The sequence below is a fragment of the Phyllobates terribilis genome, unplaced genomic scaffold, assembly GCF_046119375.1.
Source record: "Phyllobates terribilis strain yellow unplaced genomic scaffold, ASM4611937v1 Scaffold_2__4_contigs__length_985480577, whole genome shotgun sequence".
Classification (NCBI taxonomy): domain Eukaryota; kingdom Metazoa; phylum Chordata; class Amphibia; order Anura; family Dendrobatidae; genus Phyllobates; species Phyllobates terribilis.
The window spans coordinates 692,719,376-692,742,384 of record NW_027362762.1 but is presented as its reverse complement, the minus strand read 5'-3'; the positions used below and the strand labels follow the sequence as shown (position 1 = coordinate 692,742,384).

The following is a 23,009-nucleotide window of genomic DNA, read 5'->3' as shown; positions in this document are numbered from 1 at the left end:
CTCTCACTCCCTGGAGTGGTGCCCGCACAGCCACTGGCTGCTTAACACCCTAAATTCCATGGTCAATATCGATTGCCGCATTTGGGAGGCTAGGAGAGAGAGGGGGCTCCCTCTCTCACGCAATCGGCACCCCAGCAACATCAGCGTGACGGCCCGATCATCGTCATGGCAACCTGAGGTTGTCATGATGACCTCTGAGTCTGCCAGCTATGGTTCCCTATTTAGAGCATGCCAGCAGCGTGGTCTAAGAGGATTCTGACGGGTATAATACATTGTAATGAGAGGGACTAAGTAAAAAAAAAAAGTAAAAAAAATTGCAAACATGTAAAAAAAAAATATTGCAAAATAATAATAAAATGAATTCATTATAACAACAAATAGGTATATTTATGTAAAAGCAAAAATAAACAAAAAAAGGGCACATATTTGGAATCGCTGCGTTGGGAACGACCCGACCTATAAAAATGTCACACTAGTTAACCCCTTCAGTGAATATCGTAACATAAATAAATAAAAAACGTGGCAAAAACTATGCTTTTTCTTGACACTGCAAACAAAAAGTGGAATTAAACGCAATTTAAAAGTCTAATGGAAATAAAAATGGTATTGCTGAAACCGTCATCTTGTCCAGCAAAAAAGAAGCTTCCAAACAACTCCATCAGCAGAGAAATAAAAAAGCTATAGCTCTCAAAATATAGAGATGTAAAAACAATTCTTTTTATCTATAAAATGGTATAGCTGTAATCGTATAATTTTTTGATGACTTTCTATACTAATAAAAACGTCAACTCATACCACAAAAAAACAAGCCTTCACATGACTCTGTCGGCAGAAATGCAGAAAAATTATAACTCTCAAAACATGGCGATGCAAAAGCTTGTTTTTGCAAGAAAAAAAAAACATTTTTTTAGTGTGTGATAGTAGCCAAATATAAAAATCACTTATACCGCACAGTGAACAGTGTAAAAAATAAATAAAACCAATTCTTCACCTGCTGTTGATTTGTTTATTCTGCCTCGCAAAGATCGCGGTAAGGATCGGCTCACATTTATCCTGCACTCTGTGCTAAGTGCTTACACAGGGGTTTCCGTGTAAATCTCTGAAATACGTGATTCAGACAGAACTCCCGGCAGAAGAGTCCCTATAATGAGGCAGATGGAGGCACTGTAGACGCTGTCTGTCCCATGATCAGACGGTGTCTGATTTTTTAAGCGTGCATAAAAGTGCAGTCGGCCACAGTTATCTGCACCTCTGAAAAGAAGGACACCGATGAACAGAGGCCAGACGGAGTCGAGAGTAACTGTTCTGCCTCATTATAGTGAATGGATCCCTTGGGGGTTTCATCTGAATCACGTAATTCGGAGATTTAGATGAAAACCCTGATGTAAGTGCTCAACATAGAGTGCAGGAAAAAACGTTATCTAAAATGTTATGTAAAATTTCTCAATAAAAGCTTCAAGTCAATCCACAAAAAAGCAAGACCCCTGCTGTCAATGGAAATATAGGCGGTGTGAAGGCTCGGGGTCTTCCGTGGGCGTAACGCTACTCAGACAACATAAGGTGAGGGTAAAACAGCGTGGCAATACTTTATTGAACCAGACAAGTACACAAAATTCTCCCCCTGATATCACCAGAGCCTGTTGGTCAATTGCTTTAGCTTCTGGCTGTAATTTTGAAATTTGTGTGTTCGAGTACCGGGGAGACTCACAGAAAAGAAAAAATGACATTTTTGTAATTGCTTTTTATTATTTAAAGTAATTTTATAGGAACAAAAAAATCTGACTTTTTCTGCACCTCTAGTATACAGAGAACATGGACATACACTGTTATATACAATGTATCTCTATGTACATATATAATCTGCTCATGGGTTCGCTGCCTGCAATACAGCTCAAGATTACCAAATTCTCCTATCTACATCATTATGGGCTTTGGCTCATAGGCAGAGCTCCTGCCTGCGAACATGGAAGAGAGGTGAGTATTAAAAGTCGGGACAAAGCCCTGACGTGTCGGGACGGTGGACTGAGCCCTCAAACTGGGACAGTCCCGCTAAATCCGGGACTTTCAGGAGCTATGTATATAGAACTCACAAAAAACACATCAATAAGATCATTTTCTAAATAATACCTCTAAATTACAGTCATACAGTTACCAAACAGCAGTGTAATTTCTCTATTGTTACTAAATAAAGTTTATTATACCAAAAATAATATTCCAATAATACCACATAAAAGAGAAAAATTCAGCCACGCCATGAGCAGGTCACGTATTACCACCACATATTGACTGAACAAAACTACAATACTGACCATTGATAAAAACCAGAGAAGTAACACTAATATTATCATCAATAACTGCTGCACAAAGGAGCTCTGGAGATAGTATATAGTGTATACTGTACGTGTATAGGTAAATCTAGTGACTCACCCGTCTCCAATTGGAATAATTAATTTTTCAGGTGCATGATGCTATGACTCCTCCCAACCACGACATGTCTCTGTAATGTAATGCAGAATGTAGTACACTGACATCTATGACTGATTGCTTATAGAACACCCTCCACACTTTTCCCCCTCTTCTGTACTGAGAAAGATGAAGAAGAAAAATGCCATTATCTCTCCCTCTCAGTCATGATCTTGTACAGATCAAGTTCTCCCATCACATCACAGCGGTTTTACAAAGATACATAAAGGTATACAGTTCGACAAAGGACCCAACGACAGGCATTATTAAAGGGTCATAAGCTATTGGTTTCCACAAAAATTATTCCAGGAGAAAAACATATAAATAAATAAAAAAATGTTTAAATAAAAAATGTTTTTATCATAGTAATTTACAAAAAACTTTAAGTATCTTTCAAAGCTAGGTGAGTCATCTTCTTATTACATTGACATTCACAGGCGTCGGGTAGTGACAACAACGCGCATCAGCTCACGCTGCAGTTAGCGTGACTTGGCGACTCTGATGAGGGTTGTCGTCAGTACCCAGCGCTTGTGAATAGCAGGAACTTTACTGCTATTCACAGATGCCACAACCGAATTCAGTTGAATGCCATGGACTTCGTCGGAGCTTTGTGGAAACATTTTTTCTAATGAATTGTTGAACGAGGGACACTCTCTTGTGTTTATTTCTCTTTATGTTTTTCAGGTATCCATTTCTGGACTACATTGGATTCTGTGGATTATGGCGGACCTGCATGGGATTTTTTTTCAATAAATGGGTGAATCAGGTATAGTGTGGGGGAGTCTTTATTCAAATAAACAATTTTTTCTAAGTGTGTGTTTTTATTTTTGATTATTTTTGGTTACTGGGTTAGTAATGGGGGAGTCTGATAGACACCTCTCCATTACTAACCACAGGGCATGATGCCAGCTGTCATTTTTAACAAATCACAGCTGATATCAACCCAAACACTATTACCCTGATTGCCACCGCACCAGGGCATTCGGGAAGAGCCGGGCAAAGCGCCAGAATTGGCGCATCTAATGTGATGCGCCAATTCTGGATCAGTTGTGGGCTGGTATTTTTGTCTGGGAAGGGCCCAATAACCATGGACCTTCCCAGCCTGATAATATCAGCTCTCAGCTGTCTGCGTTACCTTAACTGGTTATCAAAAATGGAGAGACCTCAGATCATTTTTTTCATTAATTTATTTATTTATTTGCTTAAACTACACACTTATTAGCAATAAACAATACTACTTATTAGCAGTAAACTACACACACAAGACACTAATTATATATCTCACGGATATCTATTTAGCTATTTACCCCATATGTACAGCTGAAACCAGAAGTTTACATACACTATATAAAAAGACACATATGCATGTTTTTCTCAATATCTGACATGAAATCAGAATAAACCTTTCCCGTTTTAGGTCAATTAGGATTATCATAATATTTAATATTTGCCAAATGCCAGAATAATGAGAGAGAGAGAATATTTTAAGGCATTTTTATTACTTACTGCAAAGTCAAAAGTTTCCATACATTTCATTAGTATTTGGTACCATTGCCCTTAAACTGAATGACTTGGGTCAAACATTTGGGATATCCTTCCACAAGCTTCTCACAATAGTTGGTTGGAATTTGGGCCCATTCCTCCTGACAAAACTGGTGTAACTCAGCCAGGTTTGTAGTCGTCTTGCTCGCACCTGCCTTTTCGGCTTTATCCATAAATTTTCAATAGGATTGAGATCAGGGCTTTGTGATGGCCACTCCAAAACATTGACTTTGTTATCCTTAAGCCAATTTGTTACCACTTTGGCAGTATGCTTCTAGTCATTGTCCATTTGGAAGACCCATTTCCGCCCAAGCTTAAACTTCCAGGCTGATGTCTTGAGATGTTGCTTCAGTATTGCCACATCATCTTCTTTTCTCACGATGCCATCTATTTTGTGAAGTGTACCAGTCCCTCCTGCAGCAAAACAATGCCACAACATGATGCTGCCACCCCCGTGTTTCACAGTTGGGATGGTGTTCTTAGGCTTCCAAGCTTCTCCCTTTTAACTCCAAACGTAACGATGGTCATTATGCCCAAAAAGTAAAATTTTAGTTTCATCAGACCACAGGACATGTCTCCAAAAATTAAGGTCTTTGTTCTTATGTGCATTTGCAAACATTAATCTGGCTTTTTAATGTTTCTATTGGAGTAATGGCTTCTTCCTGGCAGAGTGGCCTTTCAGCCCATGTTGATACAGTACTCATTTCACTGTGGTTATTGACACAATCTTACCAGCTTCTGCCATCATCTTCACAAGGTCTTTTGCCTTTGTCCTTGGGTTGATATGCAAATGTTGGACTAAAGCACATTCATCTCTGGGGCACAGAACCCGTCTCCGTCCTGAGCGGTATGATGCCTGGACATTCCCATCTTGTTTGTACTTGCGTATAATTGTTTGAACAGATGACTTCAGGTATCTTGAAATTGACTTGTACAAGCCCACAATTCTCTTCCTGATATCTTGACTGATTTCTATAGATTTCCCATGATGCTATACAAAGAAGCAGTGTGTTTCAGGTGTGCATTAAAATACATCCACAGGTGTGTCTCTAATTAACTTAGATGTTGCCAAAAAATTATCAGAAGCTTCCAAACACATGACATCATCATATGGGCAGTCCAGAATTGTTTAAAGGAATAGGAATTAGTGTATGTAAACGTTTGACTTTGCAGTAAGTAACACCTAAACATATGTCATTTCTATTCTGCATTCTATTCCAGAACGTGTCACGTGTCAAACTTGTGTCATCCGTGTGCTCATGTGCGTGACGTATTGACATCCAAGTTACCGGAAAAAAATGGACATGTCTACATGTGGGTCACACAGACACATGGTCGTGTGACGTGTGTAAGTGTCTCCAGTGAAAACGGTCACCACACGTACTGGAAACACTGACGTGTGATGTGAAGGGGGCCTTAAGGTGTTGGCAAGTTGGGAGTTGAAAAAATTGCTTACGCAGTTCATCTCTTTAATGAAGCATTCTGAAGAGTGTGTTTTTTGTGACTACAAAACCTCTCTCCTCCAAAACATAAGTAGCTGCACATATTGATAAAACAGAATCATGTCTTTTACCTCAAATAGGAGACATAAAGTAGTATAAACCAACATATGAAACCAACATACAGTGGTGTGAAAAAGTGTTTTCCCCTTTCTGATTTCTTATTCTTTTGCATGTTTGTCACACTTAAATGTTTCAGATCACAAAACAAATTTAAATATTAGACAAAGATAACACAAGTAATCACAAAATACAGTTTTTAAATGAATTTCTTTATTATTAAGGGAAAAAGAAATCCAAACCTACAGGGCCCTGTGTGAAAAAGTGATTGCCCCCTAAACCTAATAACTGGTTGGGCCACCCTTAGCAGCAACTACTGCAATCAAGCATTTGCAATAAGTGGCAATGAGTCTTTTACAGCGCTCTGGAGGAATTTTGGCCACTCATCTTTGCAAAATTGTTGTAATTCAGCCATATTGGAGGGTTTCCGAGCATGAACCACCTTTTTAAGGTAATGCCACAGCATCTCAATCGGATTAAGGCCAGGACTTTGACTAGGCCACTACAAAGTCTTACTTTGGTTTTTCTTAAGCCATTCAGAGGTGGACTTTCTGATGTGTTTTGGATCTTTGTCCTGCTGCATAACCTAAGTGCACTTCAGCTTGAGGCCACGAACAGATGGCTGGACATTCTCCTTCAGGGTTTTTTGTCAGACAGCAGAATTTATGGTTCCATTCACCATAGCAAGTCAGCCAGGTCCTGAAGCAGCAAAACAGCCCCAGACCATCACACTACCACCACCATATTTTACTGTTGATATGATGTTCCTTTTATGAAATGCTGTGTTACTGGTATGCCAGATGTAATGGAACATACACCTTCCAAAAAGTTTAACTTTTGTCTGCTCAGTTCACAGAGTATTCTCCCAAAAGTCTTGGTGATCATCAAGATGTTTTCTAGCAAAACTGAGACGAGCCTTTATGTTCTTTTTGCTCTGCAGTGGTTTTCGTCTTGGAACTCTGCCATGCATGTCATTTTTGTCCAGTCTCTTTCTTATGCCACGGCCCCATTATCAGTATTTGGTCAGCATTCGGTCAGTATTTTTTCTCAGGAGTGAGAGCCAAAACCAGCAGTGGGTGATAAATGCAGAATTGGTGCACTTGTTTCTATTATACCTTTTCTATGATTATTCCTCACCTGGTTTTGGCTCCTACTCCCGAGAAAAAATACTGACCCAATACTGATCAAATACTGATAGTAGGGTCGTGGCCTTATGGTGAAGTCATGAACACTGACCTTAACTGATGCAAGTGAGGCCTGCAGTTTTTGGATATTGTTATGGGGTCTTTTGTGACGTCTTGGATGAGTCATCTTTGCGCTCTTGGGGTAATTTTGGTTGGCCAGCCACTCCTGGGAAGGTTCAACACTGTTCCATGTTTTCGCCATTTGTGGTCTACTTCACTTTGTCAGGCAGGTTCTAGTTAAGTGATTTCTTGATTGAGAACAGGTGTGGCAGTAATCTGGCCTGTGTGTGGCGAGGGAAATTGAACTCAACTTCCCAAAGATGTGATAAACCACAGTTAATTTATGTTTTAAGGGGGAGGGCAATCACTTTTTCACACAGGACCCTGTAGGTTTGGATTTCTTTTCCCCTTAATAATAAAGACCTTCATTTAAAAATTGCATTTTGTGTTTACTTGTGTTATCTTTGTCTAATATTTAAATTTGTTTTGTGAGAGTGGGACTCTTTTTTCTCACTTGTCATCCGTATACAATCCGCTTTTTTACTTGCCATCTATTAATCATTTACAGGACCATTTACAGTTTCCTATGCTACAGAATTGTAATGTATCTGTAAAAATTGGATGGCATACTGATGGTCCGTATGGCATGCGATTTTTTTCTCACACTATCCAATTTCGCAGTGAAATTGCAGCATGCTGTGATTTTTTTTCTCATGCTGAATACAGCTGGAAAAAAATACACAAATCTGCACTGCCTTACTGATTAATATTGGTCCAAGTGCAATCTGATTTTTTATCGGATTGCACTCGTTCGAATTATACGCTAGTGTAGGCGAGGCTTGTACACTAGGCGTGACCAAATGCTTAGTGCACCATTCTGCCCCTTCACCCCTTCAATCAACATGACGACACCTTCAAGCTATTATGACAATGCTGAGGTGCCCAGAGTGAGCTCTGCCTGAATTGAATGCCCTACTTTGCATGTCCACACTGACACTGCAGGAGTCCAAAGAGTGTGTGTCCACAAAGTAGGCATTCTCTCAATCTTCTCTCCTATCTGAAGTGGTAGCACACAGGATCACATGGTAGCAGGTGGCTGCTGCAGACAGGAGAGAAGAATGGCAGAGCACCCATAGGCTATGTGCCCGCGATGCAGAGATGAAGCAGAAAATTTCTGCAGCATTTCTGCATCTCCCTGGCAGAAAAAAACACATGCAGATTGTACATGCGTTTTTCCTGCAGAATACATGCGGATCCACATGCGGATTCACATGCGTTTCCGCATGCAGATTGACAAGCGCTTTCCAGGCGATAGCATCACTTGGAAAGTGCTTGACAACTAGGTCACACTATATAAATCCATGCAAACAGCATGGATTTATATAGTGTGAACCGTAAAAATTAAAACAAATAAAGCTATACTCACCCCCGAGGCCCCGGTGTGTGCAGCAGCGCTCGTTCCTGTCTGGTTCCCGGCTGCCGGCATATCGCGAGACACAGCGGTGAAGGGCCTGCAGTCACATGACTGTGACGTCACCGCAGGTCCTCAAGCGATGCCGGCATTCAGAGAGAAGCCTTCGGAAAGGTGAGTATAAACTTTATTTGTTATTTTATTCTTTTTTTACAGGTACAATGGTACCCAGGTCTGGATGAGAGTCTCCTCTCCTCCAGAACTGGGTACCATCCGCACATAGAGACGCATAGAAGCCGCTTGTACAAATGTACAGTCGCGGTTTCTATGCGTCTCAATGCAAGTCAATGGCGGGAGTTCCGCTGCGCTTCCCCAAAATTAAATGACATGCTGCAGATTTTTGTACGCAGCATAAACGCTGCGGAAAAATCCGCAGCATGTGCATAGAACATGCGGAATCCCCTTGGGGACCATGGGGTGCGGATTACCTAGCGTTTCACAAGTGTTTATGCTGCGGAAATTCCGCAGCATAAACGCTTGAAAAACGCTACGTGGGCACACAGCCTCACTGATATTGTGTGATCTGGGGATTCAGTTCTCACTCTGTCAATCAAGCTAAGGGGGGGCATGCTGATTAAGGTGGCTGAGATGGCGAACCGAGCCCTTGACCCTGACTAGGGAGCACAGAACAGACCTCATTTCCATATTACATAAAATGTTTTTTTCACAAAAACCTAAAGAAGTAAGATCTATGATACAGGTATGATTTTTATAGGGGCTAAGTCCTCTATAGGACTGTATAAGTAGTTTAAATCAAATTTTGAAGTAACAGACTCCGTTTAAATCTCGCATTGTTGTAGTGATAATAATCTGACAAGTATATTCCGTAAACTAGATATAGTACAATAACAAAATAGACACATTTTCAGGTACTGGTGGGGGGCTCCCCGACTTCTGCACCAATTACAAGTTGAGAGAACTATACCAGAAAGTGTGTACATGAGTATGCAGGATATCTGCAAAAGATTACTAGAGACAGAATGTTAATCCACTAATTTATTCTCATTGGCATTATTGGAGTAGAGAAGTATGGGGCACCTGCCATCATGGGAACTGTACTTCCTCTCAATCAACAAGGTAGAATTATAGGCTAAACATGATGGACCTGTGTCTTTTTTTAAACAATATCAGCTATGTAACAGTAACTGTAAAAGCAGATATGGAATGATATACATCATGTAATTTAGTAACTGCGACAGAAATTTAGGATCAGTGACAAATAAGTAAAACAGAGGATTAACAAAGATATTCAACTTGTCATAGCTTTATATAGAAATACTATAGATTGGTAATCAAAGATGATCATAATCTGAGTCTCAGGTAAACCCATAGTCTTGTTCTCCCCACCACATTACATTAGCTCTACCAAACTTTAACCTTAGAATTTAGTGCACCACTCTCTCTCTTTCCATATCTCAGGCCAAAGGAATTCCAGTTATAGGTGGAGAGATCCTTTTCTCTATCGACCAAGAGGGCTCCTTCAGGCACAGGAATAACACGGTTGGGAATGGGCAGGTCAGAAGGCCAAAGCTGTCCAGCAGGGAACAATTTTTTTCTTCGGCACAAAAGGGCAAGAATAGGTGACTGTTCCATACTCCATGCAGTAGTTATTTTATCTGGACAAGGTAACGAACTGAGCCCGGGCACCAAACTAATTTCCTCACCTGTAAAACAAGTATCAGATCATTATGTAGTATTTATTCTATTTAATAAAAAAAAACGTACTTATCACATTTCATTTGCACAGTAAAACAAATGTATATTTTATTTTGTCTCCTTGTTTCTTTGAAGTGAATGTCCATAGTTAACCCCTTCACCCCCTAGCCTGTTTTCACCTTCCTGACAAGGCCAATTTTTTCAATTCTGACCAGTGTCACTTTATAACTCTAGAACGCTTCAACTTATCCCACTGCTTCTGAGATTGTTTTTTCGTGACATATCGTACTTCATGATAGTGGTAAAATTTGTTCGATTTGACTTGCCTTTATTGAAAATATCAGAAATTTGGAGAACATTTCGCAATTTTCAAAATTATAATTTTTATACCTTTAAGCCAGAGAGTTTTATAACACAAAATAGTTAAGAAATAATATTTACCACATGTCTACTTTACATTAGCATCATTTTTGAAAAAAAATAATTTTTGTTAGCAAGTTAGAAGGGTTAAAAGTTGTCCAGTAATTTCTCATTTTTTCAACAAAATTTGCAAAACCATTTTTTTAGGGACCACATCACATTTGAAGTGACTTTGAGGGGCCTATTTAACAAAAAATACCTAAAAGTGACACCATTCTAAAAACTACACCCCGTAACGTGCTCAAAACCACATTAAAGAAGTTTATTAACCCTTCAAGTGCTTCACAGGAATTAAAGAAAAGTGGAAAGAAAAAATGAACATTTACTTTTTTTCACAAAAATGTTACCTTAGTCCCAAATTTTTTATTTTCACAAGGGTAACAGGAGAAAATGTACCATACAATACAATACCAATACAATACAATAATTTGTTGCGCAAGTTCTCATGAGTACACAGATACCCCATATGTGGTGGAAAACTACTGTTTGGGCACATGGGAGGGCTCGGAAGGGAAGGAGCGCCATCTGACATTTGTAGCGCAAAATTAGCTGGAATAGATAGCGGATGCCATATTGTGTTTGCAGAGCCACTGATGTGCCTAAACAGTGGAAACCCCCCAAAAGTGACCCCACTTTGGAAACTAAACCCCTCAAGGAACTTATCTAGAGGTGTGGTGAGCAACTTGAACCCACAGATGCTTCACAGAATTTTATAACGTTGAGGTGTGAAAATGGAAAAATATTTTTTTCTGGCAAAAATGTTGCTTTAGCCCCAAATATTTCATTTTCACAAGGGTAACAGATGAAAATGGACCATTCAGTTTGATGTGCAATTTGTCCTGAGTACGCCGATATTCCATATGTGGTGGAAAACTACTGTTTGGGCACATGGCAGGGCTCGTAAGGGAAGGAGCGGCAACTCAATTCTGGAGCGCAATTTTGGCTGGAACAGATTGCGAATGCCATGTCCCATTTGAAGAGCCCCTGACATTCCAAAACAGCAGAAACCCCCACAAGTGACCCCATTTGGAAAACTACACCTCTTGAGAAATTCATCTATCAGTGTAGTAAGCATTTTTAACCCTCAAGCGATTCACTGAATTGTATAATATTTGGCTGAGTCAAAGGAAAATTACCATTTTTTCCACTAAAATGTTACTTTGGCCCTTAAGTTTTCAATTTTCAAAATGGATAATAGGAGTTAAGTAACCATAAGTGAACCCATTTTACAAACTACACCTCTCAATGAATTCATCTAGAGGTGCAGTGAACAGAACCTCACACCATTGGGCGGTGAAGAAATAATAATTACATTTTTACCATAAAAATGTTGTTTTAGCCCCAGATTTTACATTGTCACATTGGGAAATGGATAAAAATGGCACCAAAATGTGTCACACAATTTCTGCTGAATGTGGCAATACCCAATATGTGGCTATACTGTACTGGCTTAGCCAAACGGCGAGGCTTGGAAGGGAAAGAGCTCTATTTGACTATTGGAGAACAAATTATCATAGAATAGTTTGCGGACTCCATATACAGAGCCCCTAATTGCCAGAAGAGCAGAATCCCCCCTCAAGTGGCCCCATTTTGGAAATTACACCCCTCTGGGAATTTATCTACAGGTGTAGTTACAATTTTGACTCCATAGATGTTTTCCAGAAACAAGCAGCAGTGGATGTTGCTGAGTGAAAATTGCAAATCTGCCAGTGCAGTGCCCGTACATTGCAGTGCCCAGTATGCTGCAGTGCCCATACATTGTAGTACGCATACATTGTGCCCAGCTCGTGCTTCTGGAGACATGCACCAGTAAAATAAGTGAGCTCTCATCACTACAGAAATGCCAACCATGTGGATGCTAGGTGTGGTTTAGGCACACTGTGGGGCTCAGAAGGGAGGGGGCATTTGGATTTGGGAGTGCAGAATTTGCTCAATTTCTTTTGGGGGCGGGGGGCCATAGCACTTTTCCAGAGCCTCTGTGCTACCAGTAATGTGGAAGCCTCTTATATTTCCATTGACAGATGATGGACCTGAGTGGGGACTTGTTTTTTTGTGGATTGAGTAGAGCCTTTTATTGGGAACATTTTACATAACATTTTGGATCACATTTATCCTGTGCTCTGCGCTGAGCACTTGCATCGGGATTTCCATCTAAATCTTCGAGTGATGTGATTATGATGAAACCCCCGAGGGATACATTCACTATAATGAGGCAGTGGAGTTACTTTTGACTCCGTCTGGCCTCTGTTCAGCTGTGTCCTTCTTTTCAGAGGTGCACAAAACTGTGGTCGACCACACTTTTATGCAAACTTAAAAAGATGGACACCGCCGGATCATAGGCCAGACAAAGTCCACAGTGTCCCAATCTGCCTCATTACAGGGGATCTTCATTTGGGAGTTCTGTCTGAATCACGTATTTCAGAGATTTACATGGAAACCCCGGTGTAAGTGCTCAGTGTAGAGTGCAGAATGAACAAATTAACAGCAGGTGAGGAATTAGTTTTATTTATTTTTTATGCCGTTCCTCGTGCGGTGTAAGTGATTAGACGACTTTATTCTTCGGGTGCGATTACAGCGATACCAGATTTATATATTTTTTTTATGTTTGGCTGCTGTCACACACTAAAAAATGCTTTTTCTTGCAAAACAAAGTTTTTGCATAGCCATATTTTGAGAACTATAACTTTTCTATATTTCTGTTGCCTGAGTCATGTGAGGGCTTGTTTTTTGCGGGACGAGTTTACGTTTTTATTGGTACCATTTAAGGTGAGATAACTTTTTTGATCGCTTTCCATTTTGATTTTTGGGAGGCAGAATGAACAAAAACCAGCAATTCAGAGATTGTTTTTTAATTTTTTTCTACATGAGCAAATTTATTAAAATATTGTAAATTACTATCACTTATTGCACTGCACATAAACACTTGCAAAAATCCAGTTGACTAGCTAAATTATTTAAGAATACCTATGTATTTGGAGTCAGGTGCGGATTCTTCAGCAGGCTGTCCAAGGTTGACTCCCACCACCAGAACAAGCAGAGAGAAAGCAGGAAATATCATCATGCTATGCCTCTGTCCCTAGAGAAACCAAGATGTAAGAAGTTAGGCCTCATCCATATTTATTTGTGTTTCTGACCTTTTGCTGTCAACAAATGATCCTACAATGGCAATACTGCAATGTATTACGGCTCTTCTTTTAAGCTGAGTGCACACAATATGGTTTTAATGCATTTCCACGGCGGTTATTCCGCCGTAGAAATGCATTAAAATCGCTTGGTAAGAGGTATGCCATGTATACCAAAGATAATCCGCATGTGCTGTGCACATGATGTGGAAATTTCCGCTGCGGATTATCATTGCGGCACAAACCACAGCACAACCAATTCAGGCGCAATTTTGCTGCGAAATCGCGCCCATTGACTTGCATTGAATCACAACAAACCCGCATGTATAATATCTATACATGCGGATTTGCTGCGTTTCAATGTAAATCAATAAGCGCAAAATTGCGCCGGAATTGCGCCGCGGCTGGTACCTCCGTCGGGAGAGGAGGCTTCTACTTCTCTCATCCAACCGCTGCTCTCACTGATAACATTGAGAGCAGCGTGGATGGGAGAACCAGCAGCCTGCTCTTCCCAGCCCGCATGCCATCGGCACTTAAAAAAGAATAAAAAAGTAAAAATTAAAAAAAAAACTTCATACTCACCTGTCCGCGCAGCCCCCGGCGTCGTCCTCTGCGATGTCGTCTCTTCCGCGGCTCGCGCCCCGCAGTGTACTTCCAGGACCTGCGGTGATGTCACTGATCACCTGATGGTCATGCGACCGTCAGCTGATCGGTGATGTCAGCGATCACCTGATGGTAGCGTGACCATTAGGTGATCAGTACCGGCAGCAATCAGCTGATGGTCACGTGACCATCAGCTGATTGCTCAAGCTGGTAATCAGCTGATCGGTCTCATGATCGATCAGCTGATGCTTACCGGTCTCATGACGGATCAGCTGATGCTTACCGGTCTCATGACGGATCAGCTGATGCTTACCATGGGAACCTTCAGAAGAAGGTTCCCACGGTCTCTAGCTCACCGGGGCTCATCAGCTGATCTTCAGCTGATGAACCCCAGTGACCCCCTGCAGCACTGTATACTGACAGGGGTGATTTTACAGGACAGGTGAGGGATATGGTTGTTTGCTTTTTACGTTTTTTCAGGAAATCAAGGGCTTTGCGGAGGCGTGTAATAACAAAATTGTAGAACCGTGTGTTTTTTATTTCATTAAAATACTTTATTCTGGCCGTGTCTTTTATTGAAAAAGCAGCCACCATTTAACCACGCAGTTAGTAATGGAGGGCGTCTTATAGACGCCATCCATTACTAACCTGGGCTTCACGCCAGCCGCCAATACAAGGCTGACGTGAACCCCAACCCCATTAACCCCTGCCACCGCTACAGGGCAGTGTGGAAGAGCGAGGCTAAGCGCATCTTATGGATGGGCCATTTCTCAGACTGCTGAGGGGTGATATTAATATCCACAGTGGGGGCTAGTATTCATGGCCCCTTCCATGGCTATTAATACCAGCCCGCAGCTGTCTAGTTTAGCCTTTGCTGGCTCTAACATTGTTGGCAAATGGCCCCTTCCATGGCTACTAATATCACCCCCCAGCAGTCGGCTTTCCCTCTGCTGGTTATAAAAATGACGTGGGAGCCCACGCTAATTTTTTTCAATTTTAAGCTTTGTGCCCATAATTCAACATCAAAACGTTGCGTTCTATTGAATGCAGGTAAATCCACATGTGTTCACTGAACCATGCGGATTTACCGCATTCAATAATTTCTAGTGGTCAAATTTCTGTTGTGGAGGCTAGAGACTCCACAAGAGAATTTGACATGCTGCGCCGTATGTCAGTGTCCACGGTTGACAGCCTCAGATGCACACATAGTGGACATTGGATTTCTAAAGATCCCATCCACTATGCTGTAAAATCTGGATGCTGCGGGTTTGACGCTGTTTAAACACGCAGCGTCAAACCTGCAGCGGTTCCTGACCGTGGCCACGTACCCAGACTAACCCGCAGCATGTCAACTTCTGTAGCGGACACGCTAGTTTCCGCTGCAGATTTTGACTGACTGAAGTGTCATTATATGCGGTGGATTCACATGTACTGACAACAAAAGTGCGGCACTAGAACACCGCGTCTTGGACGCAGCATAAATACGCTGCTGAGTGCTGATCGGGGTTGGGGACGTATGGGCTAACGAACCAGTTGTGAGATATTATTTATGGCCATCGAAAATGTTTGGCTAGTGGCACATTCTCAGGCTAAAAAAAACAGCTCCCAGCAGTCACATAAATTACATGAATAGAAATGCTAATGAGAATTTGGTGAATGGGATTAGCTGACACCCAGCTCTTTTGTTTGGTGATGTCAAGGTGTCAATCAGACCTTTTCATGACCAAACAAAGTAAAAAAACACACAGACAGTAGTGTAAACACGTTATTTGAAATACAACAGACCCATTTTTTAATCATTTAAATGAACCAATATACTCACCCCAGTTCTTATGTTAATCCAACGGCTTAAGCAATGTCACACCAACTTTATTTAGTGCCAAAAATCATTCATTGATGCTCAAAAACTCTTAAAAAACGCATGTAAAAACACGTCATAAACGCGTGTAAAAACCGCATACGTTTTTTCTGGCAAGGAGAGACAAAAACGCTCAGGAAATTTCTGCTTCAAATCTACATCGTGGGCACATACCCTTATGATTTTCAGTCTGGAGCAAATGTTATTACCTTACTACTTACCTACTTCCTGCTTTAAGTTTCTCCTCTTGAATACTTCTCTCTCTCTACCTCCAACTTTTCTTCCCCCACAAACTCTGTTCTCTTTTCTTAATTTTTACTTTCCACCCTTACATTTTCTTCCTTTATTCCTATTCTTCTTAATTTTTTCTTCTCCCTTCGTATCTTTTCTTCTCTCTTGCATTCCTTTTTTCCCCTTAATAATTATTTGACTTTCATTCCTTTTCTTATATGATTCTTCATTTAGAAGAATCATTGCTCATTGTTATTTCATATTAACGAATTGCTTCCAAACTTCTTGCATCCTTACTTTCATTACTTCTTCTATTTTCCTCTCTCCTTTTCCTTATTTTCTTCCTTTCCTACATCCTTTCTTACCTTCCACCTTTCCCCCATTCTCTATATTTCTGTTTTTTGTTCCTACATTCCCACGATACTGTTTCCAATCTCTTTTTTTCTTGCTTCCTTCCTTCTTTATCTTCTAAGGAACATTTCTCATTGTCAATTGTGATTAAAAATCCAATCATACTACTTTCAAGTTTCAGAATGTTAGATACAGTATTTGAGGATGTACATAACTAAAAATGACTTAAAAATAAGTGCTTGCATGACAAATAGGGCACAATTCATGATTTCCATGTTTCTTCAGTTTTCTTTTTTGTCTAGTGCTATTCACTGATGTGTTTTGCGCCAAATTTCATAAAAATGGCATACACAGTTCATGAATTTTGTCTTCAACCATTTTTGCAACCCTCTAAAGCAGAAAAAGTCACCCGTTTGTCAAAATATCGTAAAAATCTCTGCTGTATATTAAATCACTCCATGGAAGGGGGTACATTTTTGGAAAATTTTGCAACTTTTAGAAAAGCCAGAAATGATGAATTAGATGACAACATCTGGAAACCCTAGACAATGCTAATAGCAGTAGAACTTTTTTTAAAAAACAGGAGCAAATGGGAAGATTAATTTGGTGCAAACAAAAACACTAAAAACAGGTACAAATGCAATAATGAATCGGGTCCATAATGTATTGTTTTAACATTGTATGCAACCGGGAAAAAGCAAATGTGAAGCATAAAAATGTGAATTATAGATATACTTAGAAATAACCAAAAAGTGATATACAGCACAGTGTTTAACCTTTTTCTGACAAGGAGCGTAATAGTATGCCCCACGTCAGATCCCCCTTTTTGGTGCGGGCTCCGGCGCTGAGCTCGTACCTTTCCGGGCACATGTTAGCTGATCTATACAGCTGACATGTGCCCACAACAGCAGCGGGTGGAATCTCTGACAGCGGCAGTTAACTCGCACTTACGGGAAGCGAGTCATAGTCCCTGCCTATCGGCATGACAACCCAGTGTCTGCAGGAGACCCCTGTGGTTGTCACTGCCAGATTGCTATGAGCACCACCCAGCGGTCGGCGCTCATAGCAAGTGAGCAAATCTGCTACACACAGGCGATCTGATCATCGTCTGTGTGTAATAGAGGCAATCAGATAATTGCAGCTTCAAGTCTCCCATGGAGACTATTGAAGCATGCAGAAAGTGTAAAAAAAAATGTTTTTAAAAATATAAAAAATATATAAAAGTTTAAATCACCCCCCTTTCACCCCATTCAAAATAAAACCGTAAAAAAAAACCACACATACACATATTTGGTATTGCCGCATTCAGAATCGCCCGATCTATCAATATAAAAAAAGAATTAATCCAATCGGTAAACAGTGTAACGAGAAAAAAATTCTAAATGCCAGAATTAATTTTTTTTGCTTGCCGCAATATTGCAATAAAATGCAATAACGGGCGATCAAAACATCGTATCTACCCAAAAATGGTATCAAGAAAAACATCAGCTCAGCGCGCAAAAAATAAACCGGCCCGAGATCACGAAAAATGGAGATGCCACGGGTCTCGAAAAACGGCTGCATTTTTTTTTTAGAAAATTTGGAATTTTTTATCACCACTTAAATAAAAAAGAACCTATACATGTTTGGTATCTACGAACTGGTAATGACCTGAAGAATAATAATGGCAGATCAGTTTTAGCATTCAGTGAATGTGGTAAAAAAAAACAACAACTGTGGAATTGCACTTTTTTTTGCAATTTCACCACACTTGGAAATTTTTTCCTGTTTTCCAGTACACGATATGGTAAAACCAGTGATGTCGTTCAAAAGTACAACGTGTCCTGCAAAAAATAAGCCCTCACACGGCTATATTGATGGAAAAATAAAAAAGTTATGGCTCTGAGAAGAAGGGAAACAAAAAACGAAAAAGCAAAAACGCACAATGTCCCGGTCATTAAGGGGTTAAATAGTAATATGGATGAATACACGTAGATTTTTACAGCTAAGTGTATTTATGAGTCTTCTGGTCAGCAAAACACAGATGTATAGCTATTGTGAAAATGGATACATACAATATTGAGAGCAGCAAGAACAGATTGGTTCATATGCTATGCCTGACTACTAATATTAAATATTCCACTTCCTCTTGTATTCCCAAATGCCCTGAAATCAGTGTCTAGGATACAACACTCATCGTTATTAATATATTCTTGGTGTGCTATGTCCTACAGACTAAAAAAATTAATGAAACTCCTTTCTTTTTTTATTTAGTTAATGATGAATATATGTAAGCACTCATTGACAGAATACTAGATTTAAATCATGTAAACGACTTGTTTACTGCAGAAATGCTGTTATTTTCTTGGGCAATGCTAACTAACTCTTGTATTTCTTATCACTTCTTTAAACTTTAGATCAAAATGAGACACATAAAACTGAGGTCTCTAACTGCAAAGCATAACATGATGGGAAAAAGGTTGAGCGGAGGGAAAGGGAGGAGAATGTAAGTTTCTTCATGCATCTTCAACAATCTGCAGATATTTTTCTTCCTCATTAAATTCTTTGTATAAACTTACAGATATACTGATTTTATATACAATGAACCTATGCATTCTGGTACAATATTTGCCTTAAAAGTATATATTAAGGTGACATTACTTTCAGAGTATAGAAGCAAGACTGTCGTCAGCGTTCTATCAGTATTAACTTTCCAATATTTTTTCGCTCACTCACCTCTGTTATCGGCACTGATCCTGTAGACGTCCCCCTTACTGTGACTTGGATTCCGGCAGGATCACAGAACGTCAGCTCTTTCATAATCCTGAGTTCTTCTCCATTCAAAATGTCAGTGTTATATACACTGACCTGGTGACATCAGCACTTCAAAAGACATCCTACTTATAGACAAGCACCTGAACAATAAAAAAAAAACAATTTGAACAAATACTAGTACATCAGCTATTCATTCCGTAAGTGCTCAATAAATCAACATTTATATTTTAGTGGGATTATTGCAATATTTTCAATGTACTGTATAGAAGAAATGCATTTTTCTATTAAGATAATGGGGCAGCCTTTGCTATTACTAGTCCATCATAAGCCAATCTCTATAGCATCATAGGGACTTCATTAGCAGATTGTAGAAAACAATATCAGGTTGGACTGAAATATTGGATAAGTCGCAGTCTGGTCAACTGTGAAGCCTCTCCTGTATTTGGGAACACATTCATGAAAACAATTGAAAGTTTCATTTAAAGTCTAATAGCCATTTTAATCTTTTTTTCAGAAGTCAATGGTACATATGAAAATAAGAAACTTTGTAATATATCTTATCAGAGAATTCTGCTTCTTTCTCCACCAGGACTGTTCTTTTGTTCTCGAAATTAACAATTAAAGGATAAAATCTTGCATTCAATGAAGACAGATTATTACATTGTGACGACGGTGGGTGTGGATCCACTGAGCCACTGGCCGAGCTTACCCTGGAGAGGTGTAACTAGGTGACTACTTGGTCTTCACTAGAGCCTCTGATGGTGAGGATAGGCTTTGGCCGTTAGGGTAGTCAACAGGTACCGCTCCAGGGCAGACCCCGGACCTACAGCAGCTCACTAGCAGGTCAAAGGCAGAAATACGAAGCACAGAGGGGAAGACAGAGATGTGGTCAGACAGTCCGAGGATGGAGCAGGCAGCACAGGTTCAAAATACAAAGCCGGGATCAGGAGAGGAGAGATCAGATTAAACAAGAAAACAAGCCTGATCGTTAACAGGAGAGACAAAACGATAATGCACCTTGACAGAGAACTAGAGATGAACTGCAGCTAGGACCTCACCTCAGGCAAGGTGTGGCGGGAGTAGCTGCCTACCTAATATATTCACTGCTGGTAGGGGATCGGCCAGGGAAGATAAACTCTGCCAAAATAGTGTTTTAAATTCCTGCAAAGTCTGGCCTCGCCTCCCCATAGCCAGGTGGAGACTCTCCAGCAACAGAAGGATGTAGCAGTGCTGGGAGTGTAGCACGAGGCAGCTCAGTGAGATGGCCTGATACTAAGAGGAGCAGAGCGGTACACGCAGTGAGTAGGATAGAGCTTACAAACCATGCAAGTCACCGGCATGACATACATTACTGAGATAGGAGATGGCAGTTGATGCTCATAAAGTTTTATGGAGAATTGTAATTGGTGTTTCAGGAGAACTTGCAGCAGAATGTCTGTGTCTGCCTCCAGCTTCTCCATCTCCTCTCTCAGGATTAGAATTTAAAAAGGACCAATTGTCATCTACTATCTCAGTAGTGGGGAAATCTGTCATCAGTGAATACAAGTTTTACCCATGGATTGAGAGTAAATGATCAATATAGGAGAAAAAAGAAGTAGATTTCTCTGATAAGATATATTACAAAGTGGATTATTTTCATATGTACTACTGATTTATGAACTATAAAAAAATACGAAATAAAACAACGGACACTCTCTAATTAATGTGCCACATTAAAAATCTATATCTACAGCATATACAGTTGAAACCAGAAGTTTACATACACTATATAAAAAGACACATATGCATGTTTTTCTCAATATCTGACATGATATCCGAATAAACCTTTCCCGTTTTAGGTCAATTAGGATTAGTATGTAAGTATAGTATGTACATTCTTACCATGTGCATTCTGGAGTGATTGGCATAGCTAGAAGGTCTTGATGAACATATTGAAAAGTAGCATGTGATGACAATATTCAGACTGTCATCTTAAAATACCTATAGGTTCTGTCACCATCTTATAAGAACTGTTAAAGATTTAAGAGGTTATTCTTCTTTGCCTTGTTGAATGCATTTAAAAATAAAAAAAATTTCTGTTGCAAAAATCTTTCTGGTTTCCTAATAATATCTTGTTTACTTTACAGTCTAAAATCCTTCAGAGCACCTCTGTAACAATCAAACATTAAGCAATTAAGTAAATAAGAGTGACCATGAGAACGACAGAGGGTTAAATCTTGAAGTGCACTGCAATGTACTTTACTGAACAATGGTTGTCAAAGAGAAAACCTTATGTCTTTTAGTATTCGCACATAAGCAATTCGACTATACACAACGATACAGCAGTAGCAGAGGCGTAGTTAGAAGTTCAGCTCCCATGGGGGTGCGGGGTACCTATATCTCCCCCATACACAGTATGATGAGCCCACAGTACCCCTATACACAGTATAATACCCCCACAGCTCCCCTATACATAGCATAAAGGGCCCATGGCTCCTCTATACAAAGCATGATGGGCTTTCGGCTCCCCTATTCACAGCATGATGAACTCACGGCTCCCCTATACACAGTATGATAGGCCCACAGCTTCCATATACACAGTATGATGAGCCCACAGCTCCCCTATACACAGTATGATGGGCCCACTACTCCCCTAGACACAGTATTATGGCCTCCATGGCTCCTGCATTATGTCTTACACTGTATAATGGCCCCAACTGTAGCCAGCACACCGTATATTGGCCCCCACGGTAGGCCCCAAACTTTATAATAGCTCTCACATTAGTGCCCATGCTATAGTGGCTTGAGAAAGTATTCAACCCTCTTGGCTTTTTTACCTATTTTGATACATTACAACCTGTGTTTAAATATTTTTGTAATCCGATTTGTGTGTGATGTATCAGCACTAAATAGCATGAGATGGTGAAGTAAAGTGAAAAAATAAAGGCATAAATTAAATTTATAGGATCAAATAACTAAAATTTGGCAAGTACATATTTATTCACCCCTTTTACTATGGAGCTCCTAAAAATTTCTGGTGCAAACAATTACCTTCAGTGATAGCAAGTCCACCTGTGTGCAATCTAAGTGTCACATGGTCTGTAACTATACACACATTTTCTGATTTTGTTCAGAAGTACAAGTCAGGGTTGGGTTATAAAAAATATAGCAATCTCTGATGATCCCCCGGAGCACCATCAAATCGATTATCATCAAATGGAAAAAAAACAATAAACCGGCCAAGAGAGGGCCGCCCACGAAAAATCTCAGTCCAGGCAAGAAGGGCATTAATCAGAGAACTAGCACAGATACCAAAGGTAACCCTGAAAGAGTTGTAGAGTTCCCAAGCAGAGACTGGAGTATTTGACCATACAACCACAATAAGCCGTGCAATCCATAGAGGTGGCCTTTATGGAAAAGTGGTCACAAAAAATCCATTACTTACAAACAAAAATTGTAAGGCTTGTTTTGAGTTTGCCAAAAGACATGTGGGAGACTCCCCAAATGCACGGAGGAAGGTGCTGTGTTCAAATGAGACCAAAATTGAACTTTTTGGCCACCAAGGTAAACGCTATGTCTGGCGCCAAACCAACACAGCTCATCACCCCAAGAATACCATCCCCACAGTGAAACATGGTGGTGGCAGAATTATGTTGTGGGGTTATTTTTCGGCACCAGGGACAGGGAAAATTGTCTGAGTCGAGGGGAAGATGGATGATGCGAAATAGAGGGATATTGTTCAGCAAAACCTGTTTCAGTCTGTCAGAGATTTGAGACTGGGATGGAGGTTCACCTTTCAACAAGACAATGACCCAA

General features: G+C 40.2%; 1 protein-coding gene across 1 annotated transcript; it reads right to left on the bottom strand.

Moving 5' to 3' along the window:
* Positions 1–8,631: 8,631 nt before the first annotated feature.
* On the bottom strand, positions 8,632–19,271 carry KISS1 (KiSS-1 metastasis suppressor). The gene is made up of 3 exons (XM_073670696.1): positions 19,176–19,271; positions 13,260–13,371; positions 8,632–9,883 (listed from the first exon to the last, which is right to left on the bottom strand). The coding sequence occupies exons 1-3, from the start codon at positions 19,257–19,259 to the stop codon at positions 9,582–9,584; spliced, it is 498 nt and encodes a 165-aa protein (XP_073526797.1). The 5' UTR covers positions 19,260–19,271; the 3' UTR covers positions 8,632–9,581.
* Between the last annotated feature and the right edge of the window lie 3,738 nt (positions 19,272–23,009).